General features: G+C 36.9%; 1 protein-coding gene across 1 annotated transcript in view; it reads left to right on the forward strand.

Annotated features, from left to right (window-relative positions):
- LOC144962502 (uncharacterized) overlaps positions 1 to 25,000 on the forward strand; it is a 43,254-nt gene that overhangs the window by 17,115 nt on the left and 1,139 nt on the right. Inside the window, exons 11-12 of the mRNA XM_078895499.1 lie at positions 22,979 to 23,129; positions 23,702 to 25,000. The exon at positions 23,702 to 25,000 is cut by the window's right edge and continues 402 nt beyond it. Coding sequence (XP_078751625.1) covers positions 22,979 to 23,129; positions 23,702 to 25,000 — 1,450 coding nt within the window. The remainder of the gene's footprint in view (positions 1 to 22,978; positions 23,130 to 23,701) is intronic.

Raw genomic sequence — 25,000 nt, forward strand, 5'->3', positions numbered from 1 at the left:
AGATCGTACCGCTGAGCCACGCTGCCCCAGAAGATGATGTTGTTTAAGGCACCCGAAACGTCCGCATTATCTCTCTACATTAATGGAATTGAAGCCTCCACTCCGTTTGACTACATTTGTGACCCACCGTCTCAAAACGGTATTATGTCGGAACGAACCAGATGCTTTAAAGCTTAATTTAATGTTAAACTGGTCAAAATTATAAATTGTTGGCATTTGTACCCTAAAATATGGCATCTTTTCTCCTAAATATAACCTACAAACTCAGCACAAGACTGATATTTCTGGCTAGAAATTCAATTTTCAACATCTTAACCATCCCGACTTAATACCGTTTTGAGGCGAATTGTCACATTTGTTCCTTTCGAGCTTCAAGCTGCAGCATTGGGACGATATCGATTTAGGAGAGTGAGTTTTATTCTACTTTACTTAACTCACTCAACCCTAACACCGACTATATTATCCGTAGTATACCCCGGCTTCCTTTTGCCCCATGCCTATTATATTATATTTTTCTGAGACAAATTATAGGCGTAGTATCAAAGCTAATGTTCTTAATTTTTACATGTTGATGGTAGTTGAATAATAATATCAAGCACATGCTCATTTTTAATACTTTTTTTTTTCCTCCACTTTTGAAAAGTAGCAAAAACCTCTAGGATTGAGTGAGTTAATCCTCCTTGGGTCTTGAGGCACATAGTAGGGCATCCACCAGACTTCTCCATTTAATTTTTTTTTTTTTTTGCTGTCGGCTGCGTTTGATGTGGTTGTATCCCAGGACAGGCCTGTTTCCTTTATTTCTTTTCCCGTGGTTCTTCCCCAGGTTTCTTTGGGTCTCTCTCGCCTTCTCTTCCAGTATCTGTTGTCCAGTACAGGGCTGTCTTGGGAAATGACCCTTTTTCCGTTCTGGCCACATGACCCAGACAATGCTATCTTCTTCATATGTGGCTTTGATGTTAGTGGAGTCACCTTTCTTTAATAGATCCACTGTTTTTATTTTTGTAGATCAAAATATGTTGAAAATTCTTTTTAGACACTTGTTTTGAAAGGTTTCTAGCTTTTGTATTAAGGAGGATGTTAATTTCCAGCTTTTACTTCCATAAAGCTGTACACTTTTATTCTAGAATGCAGAAAAAAAGAATGAAAATACGCAATATCCTACTCTGATCAATTTGAATATGCATTGCATAATTTTTGTATTCGCAACTTAACAAAATGAAACCTTCACATTTACATTTTTTGTATTTTAAATGTTCACAAACGAGAAAGGCATCCATACTATCAAGTTGTCATCTGTTAACAAACAAGACATTACAATCAAACAATCCATCGAAGATTTCACACAAAAAACGTACATTCACTCTTTGAACATTCTACAATCTTCTCTGAAAACCAGGGATTAAATTGACAGTCTACCCTATAACAGATTTGCCTAGTACTACGAAAACTTCGTAGAAATAAGAATTTTTGGCTCCAGCTACAGAGCTGCATAGGTCTCTTTGACTCAATAAATCTTTTTGAGAAGGAAATGTTAGCCTATTAAAACCTATAATCAGGTCTTTGGAGCATTTTTGGACCATGCTGAAAGCAAATGGTTTATTTTAAAATCTATTTAAATTGAATTTTTCTTTTTTTTTCCCTTGGAAACCACGAATTTTAAAAATTTCAACTTGGCAGCTCTGCTGTTCTATGATAAAAGCCAAATTGAAACATCGAGACCTTTTTTCTATTCACGTTTAACTCCAAACAAAAAAGCTGAGCAATAAACCATTGTAATAATCCTTATTTCACGAGTTTTAACCTGGGAGAAACGCCACAAAATCCCTATATTACAATATACCGGCAATTCTTATCTACCGAAGTAATCAGAATCTACGGCTTGGATCTTAGAGCGTGTCTTTATGGGCAAGAAAATAAAATGATTTATCCCGAGATGTTATCAACTCCATCGCTCCATCGTGGAGAAAGCTGCGGCAAAGATGTTATCTTCTCGTTTTCATAATCCCCTAATGTGCTGTTATTCAAACCCTACCCGTGACTGAAAGAAGAGATGAAAAGGGTTATGTGTTAAAGCTACCCAATTTAGACAGGGGTAGGGAGCGAGAGTGGGGTGGGGTGGGAGGGGGGGGTATGTGGGGAATGGGGGGGGGGGGGTTGCGAGAATAGAGAATAAGGATATTATAGAGCAACAAAGCTACATTCACGGAAGCTTACGTGACTCTGAGGTGATTATGGTAAAAAGGTAAATGGCCCCACCGGATAACTCAGACTTCAGACCACCCTACGCCACTGACTTTTTGTGTAGTGTTGTGATTATTGTGTCCCTGTTTAGTTGTAGTAAGAAGATCGTTACCACCTTCCTTGTTCTTTATCTCTAATAAAATCTATTTACAAAGCTGTATTAACATGATCATAATAGCAAACCATCAGATGCCAAGAAATATGTTAGGCTATGTGGTATGACATTCGCCCTCGGATCGGAAGGTCCAGGTTTAGAGTCCCCCTCTGATCTGGGCGGCGCATAGTTGAATCCTTTATTCATATTCTCTCACCGTACTTATGTGTAAAATGAGTACATGTCCGTTTACAGCGTTATTTATCTCTGTCCGAAAATTTGTAATAATATCGCCTAATAGGCGTCATGTGTCGTCCTATCTGTTAATATTGCTGTTGGTAGGGCGGGCCGGCCCTTTGAGTACGTTCAGTGGATATTAACAAGAGATGAAGTGAGTAGGAAAGTGCCAGAAGACAATAGAGAATAAAAATTTCGCGGCGGTGATGGGGGTTTGAACCCGAGACCTTACTGGTACGACAACTCCGCCTGGTCTGGGAGAGCGTGACTCTACCGATTCAGTGGATATTGCGCGTTATAAAAAGCTAAATTTTATGTCATTTGTGACAATCCTAATCTTGAGAAATAGGGAATGAGATTAGCGGAAGAGTAGCGTCCCTTGATTGGACGTCACCCATAGTCTGTGACGTCACCGGCGGAAAAGTTATTAGAGAGAGAACGTCCTGTTGGTTGTGCGCATGCGTCTCTCCTCCTCGCGGAAGCACAACCAACATGACGTTCTCTCTCTAATAACTTTTCCGCCAGTGACGTCACAGACTATGGGTGACGTCCAATCAAGGGACGCTACTCTTCCGCTATCTCATTCCCTATACAATTCATTGTGTATCCTTCAAGGAAAAGAGTGATCTTTTGGAACATTTATTGTACAGAACAATAATCCACGAAATGTGCTCAAAAGGCTTTACAACGGATCTCTAGCCTAAAGCGGCATTTAACAAATAGGAGACTTGTGACAACATTCTTTTTTTTTTGTTTGTTTTAACAAGAACAAAAAACAAAAAAATGAATTCATTAGAATCTGAAAATTAAATGATGTCATATCTCTGAATACTTTCCCCTTAAATTACTACACTTCCCCCCCCCCCCCCCCCCCCCCCCCCAAATAAAATAAAACGGAAACGAAAGATGTGAAAATCCTCAACTGAAATTCGAGGCAAAATGCAAGTTTCTTGAATTTCATTGTAATTGTAATGCTGACATTCTTTACAACTAAGATTACTATCGTGATAATACAATTATGATAAAATTAATTTGGTTGTAAATGTAAGACGAGGAAACCAGAGAAACTACGAGTAATAATAAATAGTAGATACGAGTAAAGGGAGATAAGGAGATAGAAAGGTGTAAGATGTGTCAGAACGTGCGCCTGTTTTGTTTATTTATTTATTTTTTTTTCTTCTTCTCTTTTAATTCACTCAATCCTAGAGATTTTTGCTTCTTTTCAAAATTGGAGAAAAAAAATGTATTAAAAATTAGCATGTAAATAGATAGTATTATGCAACTATCATTTACATGTAAACATTAAAAACATTAGCTTTGATACTACGTCTATAATTTGTCTCAGAAAAATGTAATAAATTAAATAGGCATGGGGTAAAAGTAACCCGGGTAAACTACGGATATAGTCGGTGTTAGGGTTGAGTGAGTTAACTTTTATGATAATAAATAGGGGGTAAGAATGTGATGTCAAAAAAAAAACAAAAAAAACAACTGGTTCCTATCCCTTTGAAAGTGTACAATCACTCATCAGTGGGACTGAATATATACCCTGTGTAAATGCTATTCCGGTTTCAGAGTGATGGCATCTAAGTTTCTAGTCTAGATAATAATATATTATGCTGGTCCGCTAACTCCTTCCCCCCCCCCTCTCTCTCTCTCTCCCCCTCCCTCTCCTCCACCCTTCCTCTCTCTCTCTCTCTCTCTCTCTCTCCCTCTCCCTCTCTCCCTCTTCTCTCTCTCATCTCTTCTCTCACTTTCTCTCTCTCTCTCTCTCACTCTTTTTCTCTCTCTTAGACAGGTATTTGGTCTCAGGTTTAGCTCTCAATATGGCTAGATGGCTCAGTGGCTAATGTGTCCGCTCACAGAGCTCTCTCTCTCTCTCATTCACACACACACAAACACACACACACACACACACACACACACACACACACTCTCTCTCTCTCTATCTTTCTATCTATCTATCATCTATCTCAGCCAGGCACTGGGTGTAGGTCGTATCAGTCGGATCCCGAGTTTGGCAACCCGATACTGCGATATTTTCATTCTCTTTCTTTTTTTGTTGTTTTGTTTCATATGGCACCTCTCTATTTTCCATCTCTCTCAGTAACTCTAGTATTTTTATTCTCTTTGCTTTAAACTTACACTTTTCCATTCCCTTTATTTTTCCCCTACAGAAAGCGAAAAGTTACATAATAACATTATTTATCATTTTTATTTACGGGAATAACCCTGAAACAATTTACTGTGTGACATCACTCTTAAAAAATTGGTGTGGAAAATGTAAAACATTTCAGAAACAATTTATTATTTAAGAATAGCGGAAGGAAAGAAGGGGGAAAGATGATGACTGATAGGTTGTTAAGAATGAAATATTTCACAGCAGCTGGGATTTCCCCCTACCGTTCGTCCGGCCACGATCTTCAAACAATAAATTCTTCTGATCTTATCAGTATCTTCACCCGTCGAGGAAATTGCTTCTCGCTTTCCCCTTCCAAAGGAATGAGGGTTAACCACGAAGCGTTAAGATAACCGAGCCCGGAGTGAAAGGGTTAAGATTTAATGAAGAAACGCCAGGGCCATAATGACACGGAAAAACGGGCTGTCAGAATTAACCAGTTAACCGCCGTACTCTGGAAAGACACGTATTTAAAAATTTGGCCAGAAAACTAGTCCTTCAAATATCGATCGATTTAAATGACCTTCATCTTGGCAAAAATTCTCATTCCTGGGACTCCACGAGATCTCGGGTTTGAGAGGGTTTTTTTTTTTTTTTTTTTTTTTTTTGGCAAGAGGAAGATTATTTAAATCGATTGATATTTGAAGGACGAGTTTTCTGGCCAAATTCTTAAAGACGTGTTTTTCCAATGTACGGCAGTTAACTGGTTAGATGACGCTTTGTGTTCTTCGCCAACCCTCACAATAATAACTACAACTTCTCAAACTATCTCTCTCGAGCAGTAAAGATGTTGTTAGTCGTTTACAGTTTGCAAACTTTGCTCGATGCGTACGCACAACAATCAATCCGAACGGTATGCTTGTAGAAATCGAATACATATATTCGAATAACCTTAAACAGTTGTGGGGCCAGGGGGAAATAAAGGCTATTACGAACAGGCACTCATCTTCTTTGATCATAATACGACTGTATTGTGGAATTAACATAGATCGAGACGAATCTTTTGAGCCATAAATGATCAAAATCGGTTCGGTAATATAGCTTGCTGGTACAAGCAAATGAATCTGGCAACAGGGCGGCCAGATGGCGATTTCCCAATATCAAAGGACCGATCATTATGCCCTAGTAGATTATATAAATAATCATTTGAGTCAGCGGATGATAGGATTGCCCTTAATCAAAGAATGGCCAATATGCGGTTATGTGGTCTTGTGGTATGACACTCGCTTTCGGATCGGAAGGTCATGGGTTCGAGCCTCGCGCTCGGCGCATAGTTGAGTCCTTGGAAAAGACTCTTTACTCACAATCTCTCACCGTACTCAAGTGTAAAATGAGTACCTGGCCGTAAACAGCGTTGTCTTTGTCCGAAAATTTTAATATCGCCTAACGGGCGTCATGTCCCGTCCTACATGTTAAATGTTGCCGTTGACCAGGCACCCCTTGTAAAGCACTTTGAGCACATTTAGTGGATATTGCGCTATATCAAGCTCAATTTTAAAAAAAAGCTCAATACTTTGCTAGTTACTGGCATGCCAATCTCTAAAAAATAGTTTTATCATTTTTAGATTTGCCAATTATTCTGTGCTCGTCGGCAAAAAACGTTAACATAGGCTGTAAGGAATAATTTTGATCCCTAATCCTGTTTTGAAAAATAGATTGTAATAAGGAACTGATTGATCATCCGATACCAAGTTAAATAAACGGTACCAAGAAAATGTTTTTAAAATACGAGCAAGAAAATAGGTTGAAAAAATGTTATTCGTCATTTGATTTAAAAAAGAACCCCCCTCCCCCCCTCCTTCCCCACAAGTCTATCATAATAAAGTGAATTCATACATACTATTGGAAGGGGGGGGGGGGGGGGGGATAAAAAAGATAAAGTGGTGCCGATGTTGACCACCAAAATCAGAAAAGATCACTTCTTGATGACGTCAAACCTCGATCATTCGTCACACGGTGGAAAATAGCTTGCATTTTAGTTGTAGAGTACATTACTCTCACCGACAGTCGGTCACGAGGTCATACTACCTGGTGAGCAGGGGTCAACGAGCTACTGCCAGTACCGTCAAAATTCCATCAAAATGATCAATGTAATCATTTGTAATTCATTTGCGTTATAATCTTTAACTATTGTTATGTATTATATTATTTCTCTGACACTTCATCTTTATTCTCATATGATTTCTGTTTCTATGGGATAGATGTACGTCATGTTACAATGAAAACAAAAGACCTCATATTTCAAATACTCATAAGTACACATAGACTAAATTGAATCAAGAAATAACACATTTATACAAACACCACCCCCTCTAAATCCATACATAATACAGGGATATTACTGAACTTTTCAACCTACAAAAATCTTCAGTGCGATTTTTCTGAAACTCATGCAATGTGGTTTTGATTAACAACTTGTCAGGTCAAATTCCCCACCAACCCGTAGAATAACAAGTCTCTTCACAGTGCTGACCACTGTTATCATACTAAAATCTGAGAAAGTCATCAAGTAATCATCACGATACTTCACCCTGTTGGTAACAACACAAATAATACGATGCAGGCAATGTTATAGCCATATTTCTGTCATACTCTGAAAAAAATGCCATTTTAACAAATTTGGCCATAAAACTTGTCCTTCAAATATTGATCAACTAAAATAACCCTCACGTTGTCAAAAACTCTCAAACCTGAGACTTCCTTGCGGTTTTAAGTTTGAGAGTTTTAGTTAAGATGAAGTCTCAGGTTTTAGAGTTTTTGACAAGATGAGGATCATTTTATTCGATTGATATTCATTGAAGAACGAGTTTTCTGGCCAAAATTTAATTATTTTTCACAGAGTACAGAAGAGTTGAAGAGATGCAAACATTAAGAACATCGTGGGATTGAGATCCATTTATATCGTAATACAGTATGTGTATTCACACAACAAATGACCAGTACAATGTAGTAATGATAATATAATAGTATAGTGCAGTCAAATGCTAGGACAGGGACTATAATAATATTATAGTATTATAATATTATGTGTGGCCAACTTTCATGACCAGCCCAGTTTATATGGACATTTTTCACTCTCTGATTTTAGCCAGTTTTTGTCTTAATGTGAGGATAGTTTTAATGTGGTGGATAGCGACATTTTGGTTGACGGTAGATGATGCTGGCGGTGGTGATAGCAACAACGTATGTGATGCTGGTGGTTTAGGGACGGTAGCAGTACTGGGGTGCTGCTGAAAATTATGGTGATGCTGTCGTCGGGGCTAATACTTGTGACCATTATCATCTATTAGAGATGTTAATGCTTGTGACGTATTCGGAAAACCCCCCGACACGTTTCATTTTTTAAAATTTGGCCAGAAAACTCGTCCTTTAAGTATCGATCATTTAATTAAGGAAGTGGTTATTCAGTATCAGATACTGAATAGTGCTTTGCCACTATTCAGTATCCATACGGAACTCTTTTTTATAGAGAGAGTGAAAAGTGCGACAATCTCGGTTGAATGGAAATAAACTGCTGACCAAAACTTCCAGATTGAACACGTGCAGTAACTGACAGTCCGATTCAAAGTTGTAAAAATATTTTGATCGTAATTTTTTAATTTCTGCTATGGTGCAGTTAACATAGTTCAAAATATCAAAAATAAGAGAGGCATTCAAATACATTTTTAAATGTCTAAATAGACATGATTAAATGTCACTTAAAGTTCAGTGACACCATGGCAAGGTGGATATAAGCTGTTTGACTCTGAGCTTAAGGTTCGAGAGTTCAAATCCCGGTAAGGGTAACTTTTTTTTTTTTCCCAATATTTTTTTAAAATTCCTTCTGTCTATTTATATTTTTTAAACTTTTGTTTTAATAATTTTATTTGCTTGAAATATGCTTTAATGTTGATATTATACTATTGTTCTTTTATTATTATTATTATTATTATTATTATTATTATTATTATTATTATTATTATTATTATTATTATTATTATTATTATTATTATTATTATTATTATTATCATTATTATTATTATTTTTATTATTATTATTATTATTATTATTATTAATTTCTACTTACTTACTGTTATTATTATCGGTGTTGTTGTAATCGTAATCATCGTCATTATGATTATGGTTATGATTTTTTTTAATCAAGTAGTTGGAGTAATTTAATCAGTTATCGATTTATTACGAATATCTTTTATGTGTTATCATCGCGTTGTTGTTTTTCATTATTGTGCTCTTCTATTGTTTATTACTTTTTAAAATCTTGCTTTTTTCTGTTGTTGTTGTTCTCCTTGTTGTTGTTGTTTGTTTGTTTGTTTTGTCATCTAAGACAAACCCGATTCATTATAAATTCATTTTAATTGAGAGATGTACTTCCGAGAATTAGTTGCCGTATTATATTGAAATTTACATGACAATAATGATAATAATAATAATAATAATAATAATAATAATAATAATAATAATAATAATAATAATAATAATAATAATAATAATAATAATAATAATAATAATAATAATAATAATAATAATAATAATAATAATAATAATAATAATAATAATAATAATAATAATAATGATGATAATAATAATATTAATAATTTAGATAGATACTGAATAATATTAGACTACAATTGACATCTATTTACTGAATACAGATGGTATTTTTATGGATGTTTCTTTTTTTACGAAACCTGCCAAAACACGCCGAAACCCGACAAAGTTATGGGAAGTAGGCAGCAGTGGGGAGTGAACCTGGGACTCAGGGAAGTGTACACCATTGGGGAATGAACCTGGGACTCAGGGAAGTGTACACCATTGGGGAGTGAACCTGGGACTGGGTTTCGTTTAAAAAAAAAACAATTACTTTTTTACGAAACCCGCCAATATCCGACAAAGTTATGGAAAGAAAGTAACAGTGGGGGAGTGAACCTGAGACTATGGTTTTTCGGCGGGTTTTGGCGGGTTTCGTAAAAAAGTAATTGCTTCATTCTCGTCTGGTACCCAACTTCCATAGTCCGGCTTCATTTCCCACTGGTATCCATCTTCCTTAGTCCCAGGTTCATTTCCACTGATTTCCTCTTTTCACAGTCCCAGGTTCACTCCCAACCGGTGTGCACTTCCCTGAGTCCCGGTTCATTGCCCAATGGTGCCCACTTCCCATAAATTTTGACAATTTCGGTAGGTTTCGAAATAAAAGTACATTCTGAGCTCACTGTCCACTGGTATCAGCCTCTCGCAGTCCCGGGTTCAATCCTCATCGGTGTCCAAATCCCAGATTCACTCCCCACTGCTGCCTGCTTCCCATAACTTTGTCGGCTTTTGGCGGGTTTCGTAAAAAAGTAATTCTCCCTCCCCCTTGGTTTTGCTTTTTTACAAAATCCAGAGTCCCAGGTTCAATTCCCACAAGTGTACACTTCCCTGATTCTCAGGATCACTCCCACTGTTGCCTACTTCAATAACTTTGTCGGATATTGCCAGGTTTAGTCGGGTTTTGTAAAAAAGTAATTGCTTTTATGTGAAACTCGCTGAAACCCGCCAAAAACCATAGTCTCAGGTTCACTCCCCACTGGTGTACACTTCCCTTAGTCTCAGGTTCACTTCCCATTATTTGCCTACTTTCCATAACTTTGCCCGATTTTGTTGGGAGATGGCGCATTTCGTAAACAAAAAGTAATTGCTTTTTTTTTTCAAAACCCGCCGAAACCCAGTCTCAGGTTCACTCCCCACTGGTGTACACTTCCCCGAATCTCAGGTTCACTCCCCACTGTTGCCTACTACCCATAACTTTCTCGGATATTGCCAGGTTTTGTCGAGTTTCGTAAAAAAGTAATTGCTTCTTTATGAAACTAGCTGAATCCCGCCGAAAACCATAGTCTCAGGTTCACTCCCCACTGGTGTACACTTCACTGAGTCTCAGGTTCACTCCCCACGCTTTGCCTACTTTCCACAATTTTGCCGCATATTGTCGGGTTTCGTAAAAAAGTAATCTCCCCCATTTTGTTATTGCTTTTTTACAAAACCCAGAGCCCCAGGTTCACTCCCCACTGGTGTACACTTCCCTGAATCTCAGGTTCATCCCCTCCTCCCCCCCCCCCCCTACACACACACGCACACACACACACGCTGCTGCCTACCTCCCATAACTTTGTCGGATATTGCCAGGTGTCGTCGGGTTTCGTAAAAAAGTAATTGCTTTTTATTACGAAACCCGCCGAAACCCAGTCCCAGGTTCACTCCCCACTGGTGTACACTTCTCTGAGTCCCATATTCACTCCCACAGCTGCACTCTTCCCATAACTTTGTCAGGTTTCGGAGAAAAAAAACACCGTATTATAGTGCAAAACCACTATTCAGTGTCAGATACTGAATAGTGCAAAACCGCTATTCAGTATCGGATACTGAATAGTGCAAAACCACTATTCAGTATCAGATACTGAATAGTGCAAAACCACTATTCAGTATCAGATACTGAATAGTGCTAGCCTTTAATTAATGACCCTGTTCATTCCAACTCCAGGTTCGAGAGTTTTTGATGTGATGAGAACACGTTTTCTGGCCAAATTTTTAAAAATGTGTGTGTGTTTTTTTAATGTACGGGCTGTGTGATTGTGTTGTTGACGTATGGTGTAGTGTATGGGTTGGAGCGTTAGTGACGTCAGTAGTAGTAGTGATAGAGGCACGGGAATTGGGGGTGGTGATGGTGACGATACTAGTTGTACGGGGGATGGTGGTGCTGGTGGTGGTCATGATAAAGACGACAGTGGGCGTCAATAACACGATGAGGTTAAATGATCGGGATCACCACATTGTGAGTCCTTCAATCTTCATTTGATAATGACTGGTGTCAATGACTTTTTACTATATTAAAACAACTATATTCATGGCATCACCATTTAAAACCTATAATAATCGAAATCTTCAAACTTACTCATAATGAAGTTTATTATTTTTATGTAATCATACCACAATTTTTAAGCAAATAATCTTTGACGAACATTTCGCAGTAATTAAATTAAAAATGACGTATGCCAATCACTGGTACTCAGTCGAGCCACTCTACGAAACGAAACTAAACTATGTGTTATAATAATCGCATGACCTAGCAATTTTAACAGTTAATGGAGTTGTGGTTAGAATTTACAATTCTTTTTATTCTATATCTGTGGGTATATTAGATGACGTGTAACAATGGAGAGAAAATGAGGGGAAAAGAACAATCATAAGTCACTGATTACGTTTGTTCGCCGGCAGTGACTTTAACCTAGCTGACCCCTGGTCTGGCACTGTGCGGCGTGATGAATCACGCAGGTAGCATGAAAACTAAAAGGAACGATATGTGGTAAAACGAACAGCCGTGGTCAATGCTTTGCTCGCAAACTCAGAGCTGCGAATACAAACGAATATCCGTACTCCGCCCACTACAGTCCGTCCCAACTCTATCTATCAGCTTGTTCAAGCAATCTAACTCTGAAAAGATTGAGAGAAAAAAGAAAAGCGAAATTAACCCTGCTGGTTTTTCCGTAGCAATGAAGAAGAGTCGAGAACAAAAAACGCGACAGGACCACCCTCAAAACCCGTGGTGTAACCCCAAGGGTAGGGAATTCGATTGTCCATAATCGTGGCACTTACTTTCAGTCCCGATAACCATCTGTAGCAAGTGTCCAAGCGTACAGCGGTGACCCGCCCAATAACCCCAACCCACCCTGCCTCTGACCAACAATTCAATGCCCAAGATTTTTTTCTTCTTCCGCTCCGTCAAATCTTGTTTTCTTTCGGGCTGCCACGAGCTCTGAAGATTGTCGTACTGCTTTTGACAACTCTGACCAAATGCCCCTGCCAGGGCCAATCTCTCGCTATCTGTATTGAGAATTCAGTTCCGTTTATTTTATAGACTCCCCTCACTGCGGAATGTTATTGTAATGATTTACTGTAATGATTATGACTGCGACGATATATTATACATGGGGGAAATTGAAGGTGAAACCCCAAAGTCTAGATCACGTGATCACTGAAATTGTGAGTCACCGATGTGTTTTTGGTATTATGTCGTGGTGAACTATATAATATCTAACCAATAGCCTCAAAACGGTATTATGTCGGGGTTAATCAGACGCCAAAAAGGGATTTTATGATTAAAATTTGTATAAAAATATGATTTTAGTTTTTGCCAGTTTAGGAAATAGAAACCATCCCCTCAAAACGGTAATATCGTGCGCTTTTATATAGGGCAATATCCACTAAACGTGCTTAAAGCGTTTTACAATAAGTTCCGAGCCGACAGGAACACACGTAGGACGAGACAAAACGATTTTTTGGCGATATTTTTTTACGACAGAGACAACGCTGTGACCGGCCAGGTACTCATTTTATACCTGAGTACGGTGAGTGAATGTGAGTAAAGAGTCTCAACTATGCGCCGCTAGCTCAGATCGGGACTCGAACAAAGGACCTTCCGATCCGAAGGCGAGTGTCATACCACTAGAAAACAACATAGCCCTATTATGCTTGGATAAGTAAGATGCTGAAAATTGAATTTATTCCCCACTTGCTCCCCCTCCACAAAAAACCATAAAACTTCTGCTACTTTTATATGTTGTTTTTTAACATTTGTTTTTTTGTTTGTTGAGAAGAATGAAAATAGTATTTGAGAGTGCTTTACTCACTCAGCCCTAACACCGACTATATCCGTAGTATACCCGGGTTACTTTTACCCCATGCCTATTTATTACATTTTTCTGAGACAAATTATAGGCGTAGTATCAAAGCTAATGTTTTTCGCTTTTGCATGTTGATGATAGTTGAATAAAACTATCTATTCACATGCTCATTTTTTAATACATTGTTTCCAATTTTGAAAAGTATCAAAAATCTCTAGGATTGAGTGAGTTAATCTAAACATTCAAAAAACATTTTTGATCAGTTTGGCTTCAATGTGATTCTTTTATAGCATCTCAATCCTCCTGTCAAATGATAGTCAGCCACCTCAACAGAACTTAAAAGCTTAAACCCAAGGATCATAATATTTTTTTTTACTATAAATTTAATATCTAGCAGCTAAACCACTCAGTAATTATTATACCGTGTGGCTTTGTATCTAGTGGTATGACACTCGCCTTCGGGATGCAAGGTCCTGGGTTCGAATCCCAATATGAGCGCGCACAGTTGAGTCATTTAAAAAAGGCTTTTAATTCACATTCTCTCACCGTACTCTGGTGTAGATTGAGTACCTCGTCGTAAACAACTGTGTCTCTGTCTGAAAAAAAAAGGGTTATATCGCCAAAAAGGTGTCATGTATCGCTTTACATGTTAGATATTGCTGTTGGCTAGGGACCTCTTGTAAAGAGCTTTGAGCACGTTTAGTGGATATTGCTCTATATAAAAGTTTTTACCGTTTGGAGGCGATTTCACACATGTGTCCCGTCTTTTCAATGTGGTATTATGTTGTAACGATAAAATTAATTACAATGGTATCCGTAGAAAGCCAACACTCTTAAAATGGAATTCTGCTTAAAGTCAACATCTCTTTTTTGTCCCAAATTTTCTTTGTCTTAGAGTGTTCCATTAGTAATGCTTAAAGTCAACCAATCTTTCTGGTTTGGCAGTGTTGGCTTTACCAGGTTCCTTTCAGCGAATGATAAATCTTTGTCAACGAGCACTGGATTACTGGCAAACAATTTTTAAAGATGAGCTTTTATATAGCGCAATATCCACTAAACGTGCTCAAATCGCTTTACAAGGGGTCCTTGGCCAACAGCAAAACGTGTAAAACGTTACATGATATGAAATTATAAACTTATAAAATTGTTTATCGGGGGGGGGGGGGGGGGTTAAAAAAAAAGAAATTATAAACGACTAAATTGCAATCCTTTTCAAAATCAAGGGTAATTTCATCCATTGTTGACTAAAATGATTGTTTAAAATTTGGCAAATTGGCTTTTACCTGCAAAAGTAGCATGTATAGTGTATTCGTTTAGCTTCAGCGGCATATTTCAGATTTGTAAAACATTTCTTCGCGGATTTTGATACTTTATGGAATAAACTAATTTGAGTGAACGTATTTTATTTATCGGTCCAATCAGAAAAATACGTTTGTCAAAAGGAAACCTAAGATTCAGGTCAAAGTTGAACTCAATTTATTTTATCTATCCAATCTGATGAAAATAAAGTGTCGACAGACTATAGTTTCTTCCAGTCTTCTGCTAAACAAAGATACTACGATTCAATGGGCAACGGCGGCCATCTTGGTTCTAAACAAAGAAAACCATTGCTTTTTATTTTCCATGCTGGCTAGAACTTTTCATATGTTTTGTGATCAGAATGTGTAAAAGTCAAAACATGATCAAATGTATGTGTTTTTTTCCCTCTGGATACCCTTTATGCTCGCCGGAGAAATATTTCATACGGGCGTCCGCCATTGTTCCGATAGTTTAGAGCCAGTGTTACTTAGTTACCATGCGTCATTAGGAAGGAAGTGACGTTACGACTGTTGAAGAGTATTGATGCATTGCGTTTAGTTAACAAAAAAAAAAAACGAATGACATCCACCAGCCGGATATGACGTATAAACACATAACACAATGTGTAATCTTAACGTTTATCCTGATTGATAGAATTAGTGAGCACTACTAATAAAAATGACTTGCTAAAAACAATAACAAAGAGCTGAGTGATGTCAATTTTGTTCTATATATAGATAGAAAGAAGTTGATGCGCACAGCATCTATTTAATCCGACAATTTTCTGTGAGTGTTCATATAAATCGATACTTACTTTCTTTTTGTATTTAGATTTAATAGACAGATATTTCGTAACTATTTTTCAAGATTACATTAGAGCACACTGACTTTCTTCCATTCACTTGACCCGTTGTATTCAGCTCGTGGTAGTTTTACGTCTTCAGTTTTAGTTTTACGAGACCCACTTTTCCCTACTTTTTCTCGCCCTCAAGTAATGTCAAAATTTGTAGTCTAGATTGATTCATGGAGAAACATAGGTAGCATAATAATGTCAAAAAAATTAGAGGTCTAGATTTAAATAAGATGGTAAAATAACACAACAGCAACGGTAAAGACCTGTATCTATGTATCAGACAACTCATCAGCAAACATTTTCATGTAGGTCATGAAGAAGACCCCCCCTCCCCCCTCTCCACTCCAGAAATGTTCGCTTCTTTCTTTCTACATGTATTGTTTCAAAGGCTTTAAGTTATTCCGTAGAGTAGCACAGTGAGCCTGCTCAAAGCTAATGATAATGATGATGATGATAATAATGATAATAATAATAATAATAATAATAATAATAATAATAATAATAATAATAATAACAATAATAATAATAATAATGATAATAATAGTAATAAAACTAATAATAATAATAATAACAATAACAATAATAATAATAATAATAATAATAATAATAATAATAATAATAATAATAATAATAATAATAATAATAATAATAATAATAATAATAATATAATAATAATGATAATAATAGTAATAATAATAGTAATAATAATAATAATAATAATAATAATAATAATAATAATAATAATAATAATAATAATAATAATAATAATAATAATAATAATGACTTGACTTACTGACTTAGATGCCTTTCGCGTCTCGACCGAAAGATCGGGTCGCCTTGGCTGTTTCCAGTATTTCCTGTGTGAGGTGTCTCCAATATTGCCGGTCCTCTGCTAGGGTTCTCAGATTTTCAAGGTCCCCTGCCGTTATGAGACTAATGCTTTGTCCAAGTGTTGTGAGGTTTTTGTTTAGGATCACAGGGAGTGTTGTGATCGGTCTTCCTCTGAAAAGGTTCCCGTGTTTTTGGAAATATCACATGGCTTGGTTAGCTGGTATGTTTTTGTCCCTGCGTAGTATGTGACCGAAAAGTTGCCATCGTTGTTGTAAAATGTCAAGGGAGATTGGTCTTTCTTTTGTGATATTATAGAGTGATTCATTTGAGATCTTTTTTGGGTATTTGATGTCCAGTACCCTTCTTAGCTATGTGCGATGGAAGGCATCCAGATGTTCTTCTTCGGATTTTGTCAACGCCCAAGTGCCGCAGTTATACAGAAGTACCGGTTTGACAAGAGCACGGTACAGTTTCAGTTTGGTTTTTTTCTTTATTTTGTCACCTCTAATCCATACATTGGTGAGTTTACTGAGTGCGGCGTTTGATAGCTGTTTTCTTCTTTGTACATCCTCGGTGTCTCCAATTAGTGAGCCGACTTTCTTTGTTCTTTTCCATTCCTCTTTGTTCCTCGATATTGTTGTAAATTCGGTTTTATTGGCATTGACTTGGAGGTTATATTTCATGAGGGTATTTTGTATGATGTCTATATTTGCTGGTATTAATGATAATAATAATAATAATAATAATAATAATAATAATAATAATAATAATAATAATAATAATAGTAATAATAATAATAATAATATAATAATAATAATAATAATAATAATAATAATAATAATAATAAAGTTTTATTTCAACATTAATGGCATTTTAGAAGAAGGAAAAAAAAAAATTAAATATTGATGCCTCGAAAAGTTGGAAATAAAATTTCAGACCATTTGGCATTTTTCAGCAGCTTGTTTGACATTTTTTTCCAACATTTATCTGGTCACTTTGCGCAAACGTCAAAATGAGTGTTTTGTTTGATATTTTTGGTTCTATTTTGATGAAGACCCCCACTAGATATTCCCTAAACATCCTCAGTATTGTGTAGGGACTATAGAACGATCTCAGCGATACCACAGTCACAATGTTGTGTAGATTAGAATGAATAAAAGGTCAATCTCGGAGAGTAACAATAATACCGCTATTGAATGACATATCCATTATAATCTTCCAAGTATGTGCGGTTATGTGGTCTAGTGGTATGACACTCGCTTTCGGATCGGAAGGTCCTGGGTTCGAGCCTGGCGCTCGGCGCATAGTTGAGTCCTTGGAAAAGGCTCTTTACTCACATTGTCTCACAGTCCTCAGGTGTAAAACGAGTACCTGGTCGTTAACAGCGTTGTCTTTGTCCGAAAAATTGTAATATCGACTGACAGGCGTCATGTCCCGTCCTACATGTTAAATGTTGCTGTTGACCAGGGACCCCTGGTAAAGCGCTTTGAGCACATTTAGTGGATATTGCGCTATATAAAGCTCAATTAAAAAAAAAACATATATTAATTATGGAAGTCCATAGCGCTACAACGGACAATCATCATAACTAATATATGACACATCGAGTCAATCTGGTATTTTGTCAGAATGAAGACTAAATTAAGAAAATTGAGTATAGATAGTGTGTACTTTGGCTAAGAAGTTCACAACATCGCCATCCGGAAGTATAACGGACCAACACACAAAACTGTGTGTAACCATGAACGTTTATAGTCAGGTTAATACAGTTTAGTGGCAATTACTCATAAACGCGGATGGAAAAAAAAAAAAACAACAACAAACACCTGAATGACGTCATCTTCATTCTATCTATAACCAGATCACTGCCGTATGCTGAAAAAAATCGTTTTCAAAAATTTGGCCAGAAAACAAGATTTAAATGACCCTCATTTTGGCAAAAACTCTCAAACATCGGATTTGAAGGAAGACTTTGCGAAGTCCCAGATTTGAGAGTTTTTTTTTCAACATCAGTGTCATTTCAATCGAATATATTTAAAGGGCGAGTTTTCTGGACACATTTTTTAATACGATTTTTTTAAATCTCCAGAATAAAAGTTTTCTGTTGAGTAAGAAACAAAATGGACTTTATTCAATGAACTTTTTAAGTTATGAATAATGTTCAGTTTTGAACGACGCGGACATAATATTTGCAGGTCTGATAACCGAACGCAATTATGGGTCTGTTTTAGTATTGTTGTAATGGACAATCACAATGTTTCACATTGGTTTGAGAGTATTTCCATCACAACCACACCAGCCCATAACAATACTATGGGTTATCAGACCTGCAAATAAGTTTGAGTATTAGATTCTTCCGGCATGACACCATTTTGAGACGATTGGTCACAACATAATATCATAACCTACCAGGTATTCATTCACCCCGCTATTCCAGATATTCACATAAAATATACTTTATTTATAATTTATAAATAACGGCTTTTCTATTCTGTTCATTGATAAAGTCACGACTGACGGACCGAGAAGTTTTTAGATTATCCTAAAAGTAAACTCACATTTTTACATTTCTTTGACTTGAGTTTTTAGTTTAGTTTTGTTTTGTTTTGTTTAGTTTTCCCGTTAGACCGTACGCCCGCAGCTTTGTTTGGTATTCTATGGTTCAATGTTCTGTGTCATTGTCCACGCTACAATTGTAAATCATGTAAGTTATTTCAGACTAAAAAGTAAGGTATGATATCTTGACAAGCGTGATTTAAGTGAAATACCAGAGATGATAATCATGAAATGATTTAGAAAGGCTTTCCACAGGAAATTGACTCAATTCATTCTCCGACTCCCCTCTTCACCCCTTACAAATTCTTGTTTTAAACATTGACGGCGATATTATGTTATTGATGTTATCGTGTGGAATGTTAGGTCTATATACTTTACACCCGAGTAAGTGGGGCACAGGTGTGGAGTGTGATGCTGGATAATAATATGGGGAGTACCGCAGGGGGGTGTATTTTAGGAGTTGATAAAAATAATATGGGGAAACCCGATGGCAAACGACAGAAAATCATTATTGTCCCTAAAGATTTTAATCTCTTGATCTTCGTAAAGCAGCATAGCTCAAAATGGAAAATGTATTAGTAAAATATACTGCATGGTTTGTGAAAAGGGACGAAATATGGATCAGGGTAAAAGGGGGTGGTCCGGGGAGGTGGGGGGGGGGGGGGGGGGGGGGTGGAGGAAGGTCGCTTATTCATTTTTTTTACTCCTCCAAGGGGAAGGAAGGGATGGAGGAAAGAAAGAAAGAAAGGAAGGCAGCCCGAGTTCCTATCCGATTGCCAAAGCGTATCAATTTCCCCCTTAAGTCAATAACTTTATCCTGAGGACAGGGACAAGACAACGATAACAAGGACACACTTGTATTGATGCTAACAAAGGAGTGATTTCCCCTATTGTTTAATTGTGTTAGCGCTGATGTATTATCTATCGTCAATCTATCTATCTACTATGTACCTTCAATCTTAACTCTATAATTTACTGTTCCTGGGAGGAAGATTTATTATCATTATTGTTGTCGTGGTGGTGGTGGCCCCTGTCTTTTCAGAATAAAAGCCCACTGGGTGTATTCTCGTGTTTGCTATTCAAATTTTTCTTCGATGTATTATTTATTTCCATGCCCTGCTTGGAATGCCCATTAATACACACATTATATGTGAACCTCCGTCTCAAAACGGTATTATGTCGGGATGATTCAGACCCCAAAAAGTGAATTTAGAGATAGAATGATGAGAAATTGGACCTTAGAAGTTTTTGTGAAGCAAAAAATAGTATTTATGCTCCAGCATGACGTAGAGAAATTAAACCCAAGTTTGATATTGGTGGCTATAAATTCAATTTCCCTTACCGAGTGGATCCCGACATAATACCGCTTTGAGACGGTGGGTCACATTTTCCCTGGAATGTGGCCGTTATGAACAGTCCTAGATTAATAACTTGACAAAGCGTTGTCCTTTCAATCAGGTTTGCTTATTTCTAAAAAAACCATCATTAATGGAATTTGATTTGATAAAAGAATTCTTCTTCTTCTTCTTCTTCTTCTTCTTCTTCTTCTTCTTCTTCTTCTTCTTCTTCTTCTTCTTCTTCTTCTTCTTCTTCTTCTTCTTCTTCTTCTTCTTCTTCTTCTTCTTCTTCTTCTTCTTCTTCTTCTTCTTCTTCTTCTTGTTCTTCTTGTTGTTGTTGTTGTTGTTGTTGTTGTTGTTGTTGTTGTTGTTGTTGTTGTTGTTGTTCTTCTTCTTCTTCTTCTTCTTCTTCTTCTTCTTCTTCTTCTTCTTCTTCTTCTTCTTCTTCTTCTTCTTCTTCTTCTTCTTCTTCTTCTTCTTCTTCTTCTTTTTCTTCTTCTTCTTCTTCTTCTTCTTCTTCTTCTTCTTCTTTTCTTCTTCTTCTTCTTCTTCTTCTTCTTCTTCTTCTTCTTCTTCTTCTTTCTTCTTCTTCTTCTTCTTCTTCTTATTGTTGTTGTTATTATTACTATTATTATTATTATTATTATTATTATTATTATTATTATTATTATTATTATTATTATTATTATTATTATTATTATTAGGTGATAGTGGTAGTGATAATGGTAATGGTGGTGGTGGTAACGGTGATGATTGGGGTGTAGGGATTATGGTAATATTATTATTGTTATTATTATTGATATTCTTCTTGTTGTTGTTGTTGTTGTTGTTCTTCTTCTTCTTCTACTTCTTCTACTTATTCGTCTTCTTCTTCTTCTTCTTCTTCTTCTTCTTCTTCTTCTTCTTCTTCTTCTTCTTCTTCTTCTTCTTCTTATTGTTGTTGTTATTATTACTATTATTATTATTATTATTATTATTATTATTATTATTATTATTATTATTATTATTATTATTATTACTATTATTATTATTATCATTATTATTATTATTATTATTATTATTATTATTATTATTATTATTATTATTATTATATATTATTATTATCATCATTATTATTATTATTATTGAACGTATTGATGTTATTACCATTCGTGTATTTTTGTGTGGTGTATCAGTTTATTTTTGTTCCATTTACCTTTTTTTTCCACTTTCATGTATGTTGGCATCAAATTGTTGATTTATTGGCGAAAGCCTAATATTGAATAAACTTGAACTTCTTCTTCTTCTTCTTCTTCTTCTTCTTCTTCTTCTTCTTCTTCTTCTTCTTCTTCTTCCCTCCCCCTACCTAGTCTTCCTCCTGCTCCTCCTCCTCCACCCTTTCTACCGACATATGACTCCATTTTTCCTCTTCTTCTTCTTCTTTGTCACCCTCCTCGTATTCCCCCTACTCCTCCTCCACCTTTTCCACTGACATTTGAAAGCGCTTTACAAGGGGTCACTTAACAACAGCAACACATAACATATAGAACGAGACATGACACCCGTTAGCAATATTACATTTTTTTCCCGACAGAAACAACGCTGTTAACGGTCAGGTACTCATTTTTCACCTGGGTTCGGTGAGAGAATGTGAGTAAAGAGCCTTTTCAAAGGACTCAACTATGCGCCCAGTGAGTCTCGAACCCAGTACCTTCCGATCCGAAAATAAGTGTCATACCATAAGACCACATAGTCACCTGAAACACCTTGTAGTAGGTATTTTTCAGCGTCAGCGCGGCTCAGCGGTACGGTCTTTGCTTCGTACCCGAAAGGTACCGAGTTCGATCACCCGCCGCTGCGCTGTGTATCCTTGAGCAAGTCACCTCGCCCTAGCTCAGTTTGCGGCGCTGCACTGCGGCTAACGCCTGGGTTATTCCAGTCTTCCATTGGAATAGACCCTAGAAAAAAATTCCCCTATGGGATAAATAAAGGTAATTTTATTATTTTTATTTTATATATTTATTTTAATAAGAAGGAAGAGGTTGGGCGAAAGTTAAAGATCTGAAACTAAACGCCAAAAAGCACCAAAGAAAAAGTCAGACGTAGGAACTGGTTCAAATAGGGAGCTCAACTTCCGTTCATTATCAAATTGATAACCAATTACAATAGAATGATAGGCCCAAAGAGATATTCTACGGGATATAATCCTCAAATTATAGATACACACACACACACACATACACACACACACACACACATACACACAAAGAAAACAAAAATAACAACAAAACCAAAACAGAGCAGAAAAAATACTTACAAAAACAAAACAAACCAAACAAAACAAAAATTAACAAACAAAATGGAACCAACAAAGCTGACAAAAAAACAAAATAAAAAAAAAAAAAACAAACAAAAGAAATACAATTAAAAAAAAAAAAACACTAGAAAAAAAGAAGAAAAATACAACAACAAAAAACAAAACAAAACATGAAACAACAAACGCCACTACCCCCAACCCCTCCTCCAACACAGAACTACAGAGAAGAAAAAAAACCCCAAACAAATGTCATTCTCTCTTTCTCTCTCTCTCTCTCTCTCTCTCTCTCTCTCTCTCTCTCTCTCTCTCTCTCTCTCTCTCTCCCCTTCCCTCCGGAAATGGACTATTTTTTAAAACAACTCTTTATAATATGCTATCATTGTATAATTTCTCGCTCTCAGTTACCGTATGATGATACAGTGTTGGAAACAAGAGCCCAAGCTCCGCCCATCCTTTAAGACGTTATCTGATTGGTTACAAGATATGCTGAATGACAGGTCTGGGATGGATTATCTCGTCATGGGGATTAATCTCAATAGAGATGTCTATCAGGTGAGATTATGATGCAAAGTGATTAACACGCGCACACACACACACACACACACACACACACACACACACACACACACACAAATAAAATATAATAGTGTGGTTTTGTGGTTTTGAGGTATGACACTCTCCTTTGAGCCGGTAGGTCAGTGGTTCGAGTCCCGCTCTGTACGGCGCTAAATTGAGCCCCTTGGGAAAGGCTATACTCAATTACTTCAATGCACTCGTTAGTGATAACGAGTATGGGGCTGGTAACAGTGTTGTTTCTGTAGAGAATACTGGTAAAAGCGCCTTATAGGCGTCATGTCTGATCCTAAATGTTGTTATTGGCTGGAGTCCCATTGGAAAGCCATTTGAGCACGTTTAAGCACGTTTAGTAGATATCGTTTTATATAAAAAGCTTAATGTTTGATTTGTTTGTCCTTGTTGGCCATTTAAAAAACCCGTTATTTTTCATATATAGAAAATTGACGACAAGTTTAACTGTGCAATGCTGTAGTGTAGTTGGCACTAACCGTGATATAGATATCCACTATAGCTTACTTATTTTAAACTTTATTTTCTTTCCCTTTTAGGTGGAAGATAAACCAGAAGATGATTGTATTCGATTTCCGCTTCACAGAACGAAACACAACAGGCCAATAATTGATGGAGTCCGCTTAGTCCCAAATTTGGAGGGCACATCCGATGACTCGGGTTATACCACGTCCAAGAAATCCAGCGTCTCCAGTGGAGAGTCAGCTGGAACAGGGACACCTTCAATGGGGGGTCGAATTTCTGGACCAGGAGAAAGAGATTTGTCCAGAGAGATTGCAGATGATGATGATGGAATGCAGTGTGAAAGATTTGGAGGTGGTAGGATTGAAAATACGACACGCAAAGAAGTATTTGGTTTGGAAAGAGATATTAAATCAAAGACGATGAGAAAGAAGGTCAGTTTCACAGAATTTGACGAATTTATTGAAGACAATGTTTTTGAAGAAAGTGTTGTTGGACCAACGATAGACTCGATGTTCTGTCGTAAAAGACTAAATGCTTCCAATGGGAAGGATAAGGAAAGCAAACCAAAACCTCAGATTTGTATTGTTTTTCCAAATCATGACATTACATCTGAAGATAAGTCAAGAGCTACGAGATACTTATCCGATCCAAGTCTTTCAGATTTTGGTAAAAAGAAGGAATATGACACAACGACGAAAATTACGTGCTTTTGTAAATCAAAAATTCGAAGCACGGGCTTGTCTAGGCGTTTCAGTGATAGTAACCTTGCCAGATGCTGCCGTGACGATGTGAGTATTAAAGACACCGTCAACTCGTTTAAGTCTGAAACATGTCGCCTCCAGACTAAACCCAAAACAAGGCGGCGGAAGATTGCGGTTGTTACGGCTCCAACCTTGGCCTTAAACAATGATCTTTATTTCCATCTAGACACTACTAGGTTCAAACAAAAACCGCCAGCTATCAACATTCGCCGTAAAATGAATCAACACACATCGAGCACATTGCTGACTGGTGAACGCAGACTTAATGACTCCTTATCCAACTTTACAGGCGCTGAAAGCAATACCGGACGTAACCTTGGAAAACCTTGTAGCTTTGTATTCTCTACAAAAGCGGAAGTTCACAATCCAGATGATAGTTTGAGTAATCCTTATAGAGAAATTATACCAAAAGTCGAATTCAAACATCTTCCAAGAGATTCGCAGCAAAATCCAAAACGACCTCGTCGGAGGAATGACGTAAAAAACTACGATTTATCTCGTTTTGTAGAAACGAAAGACAAAGTTACAAGTACAAAACGGGAAGGTGATGAAGAACTTCGGGATGAAATCACCATTGATTCTGACACAAACATTTGCAGATCCATGTCCACA

The sequence above is a fragment of the Berghia stephanieae genome, chromosome 1, assembly GCF_034508935.2.
Source record: "Berghia stephanieae isolate SIO BIC M18660-M18661 chromosome 1, UCSD_Bste_1.3, whole genome shotgun sequence".
Lineage (NCBI taxonomy): Eukaryota > Metazoa > Mollusca > Gastropoda > Nudibranchia > Aeolidiidae > Berghia > Berghia stephanieae.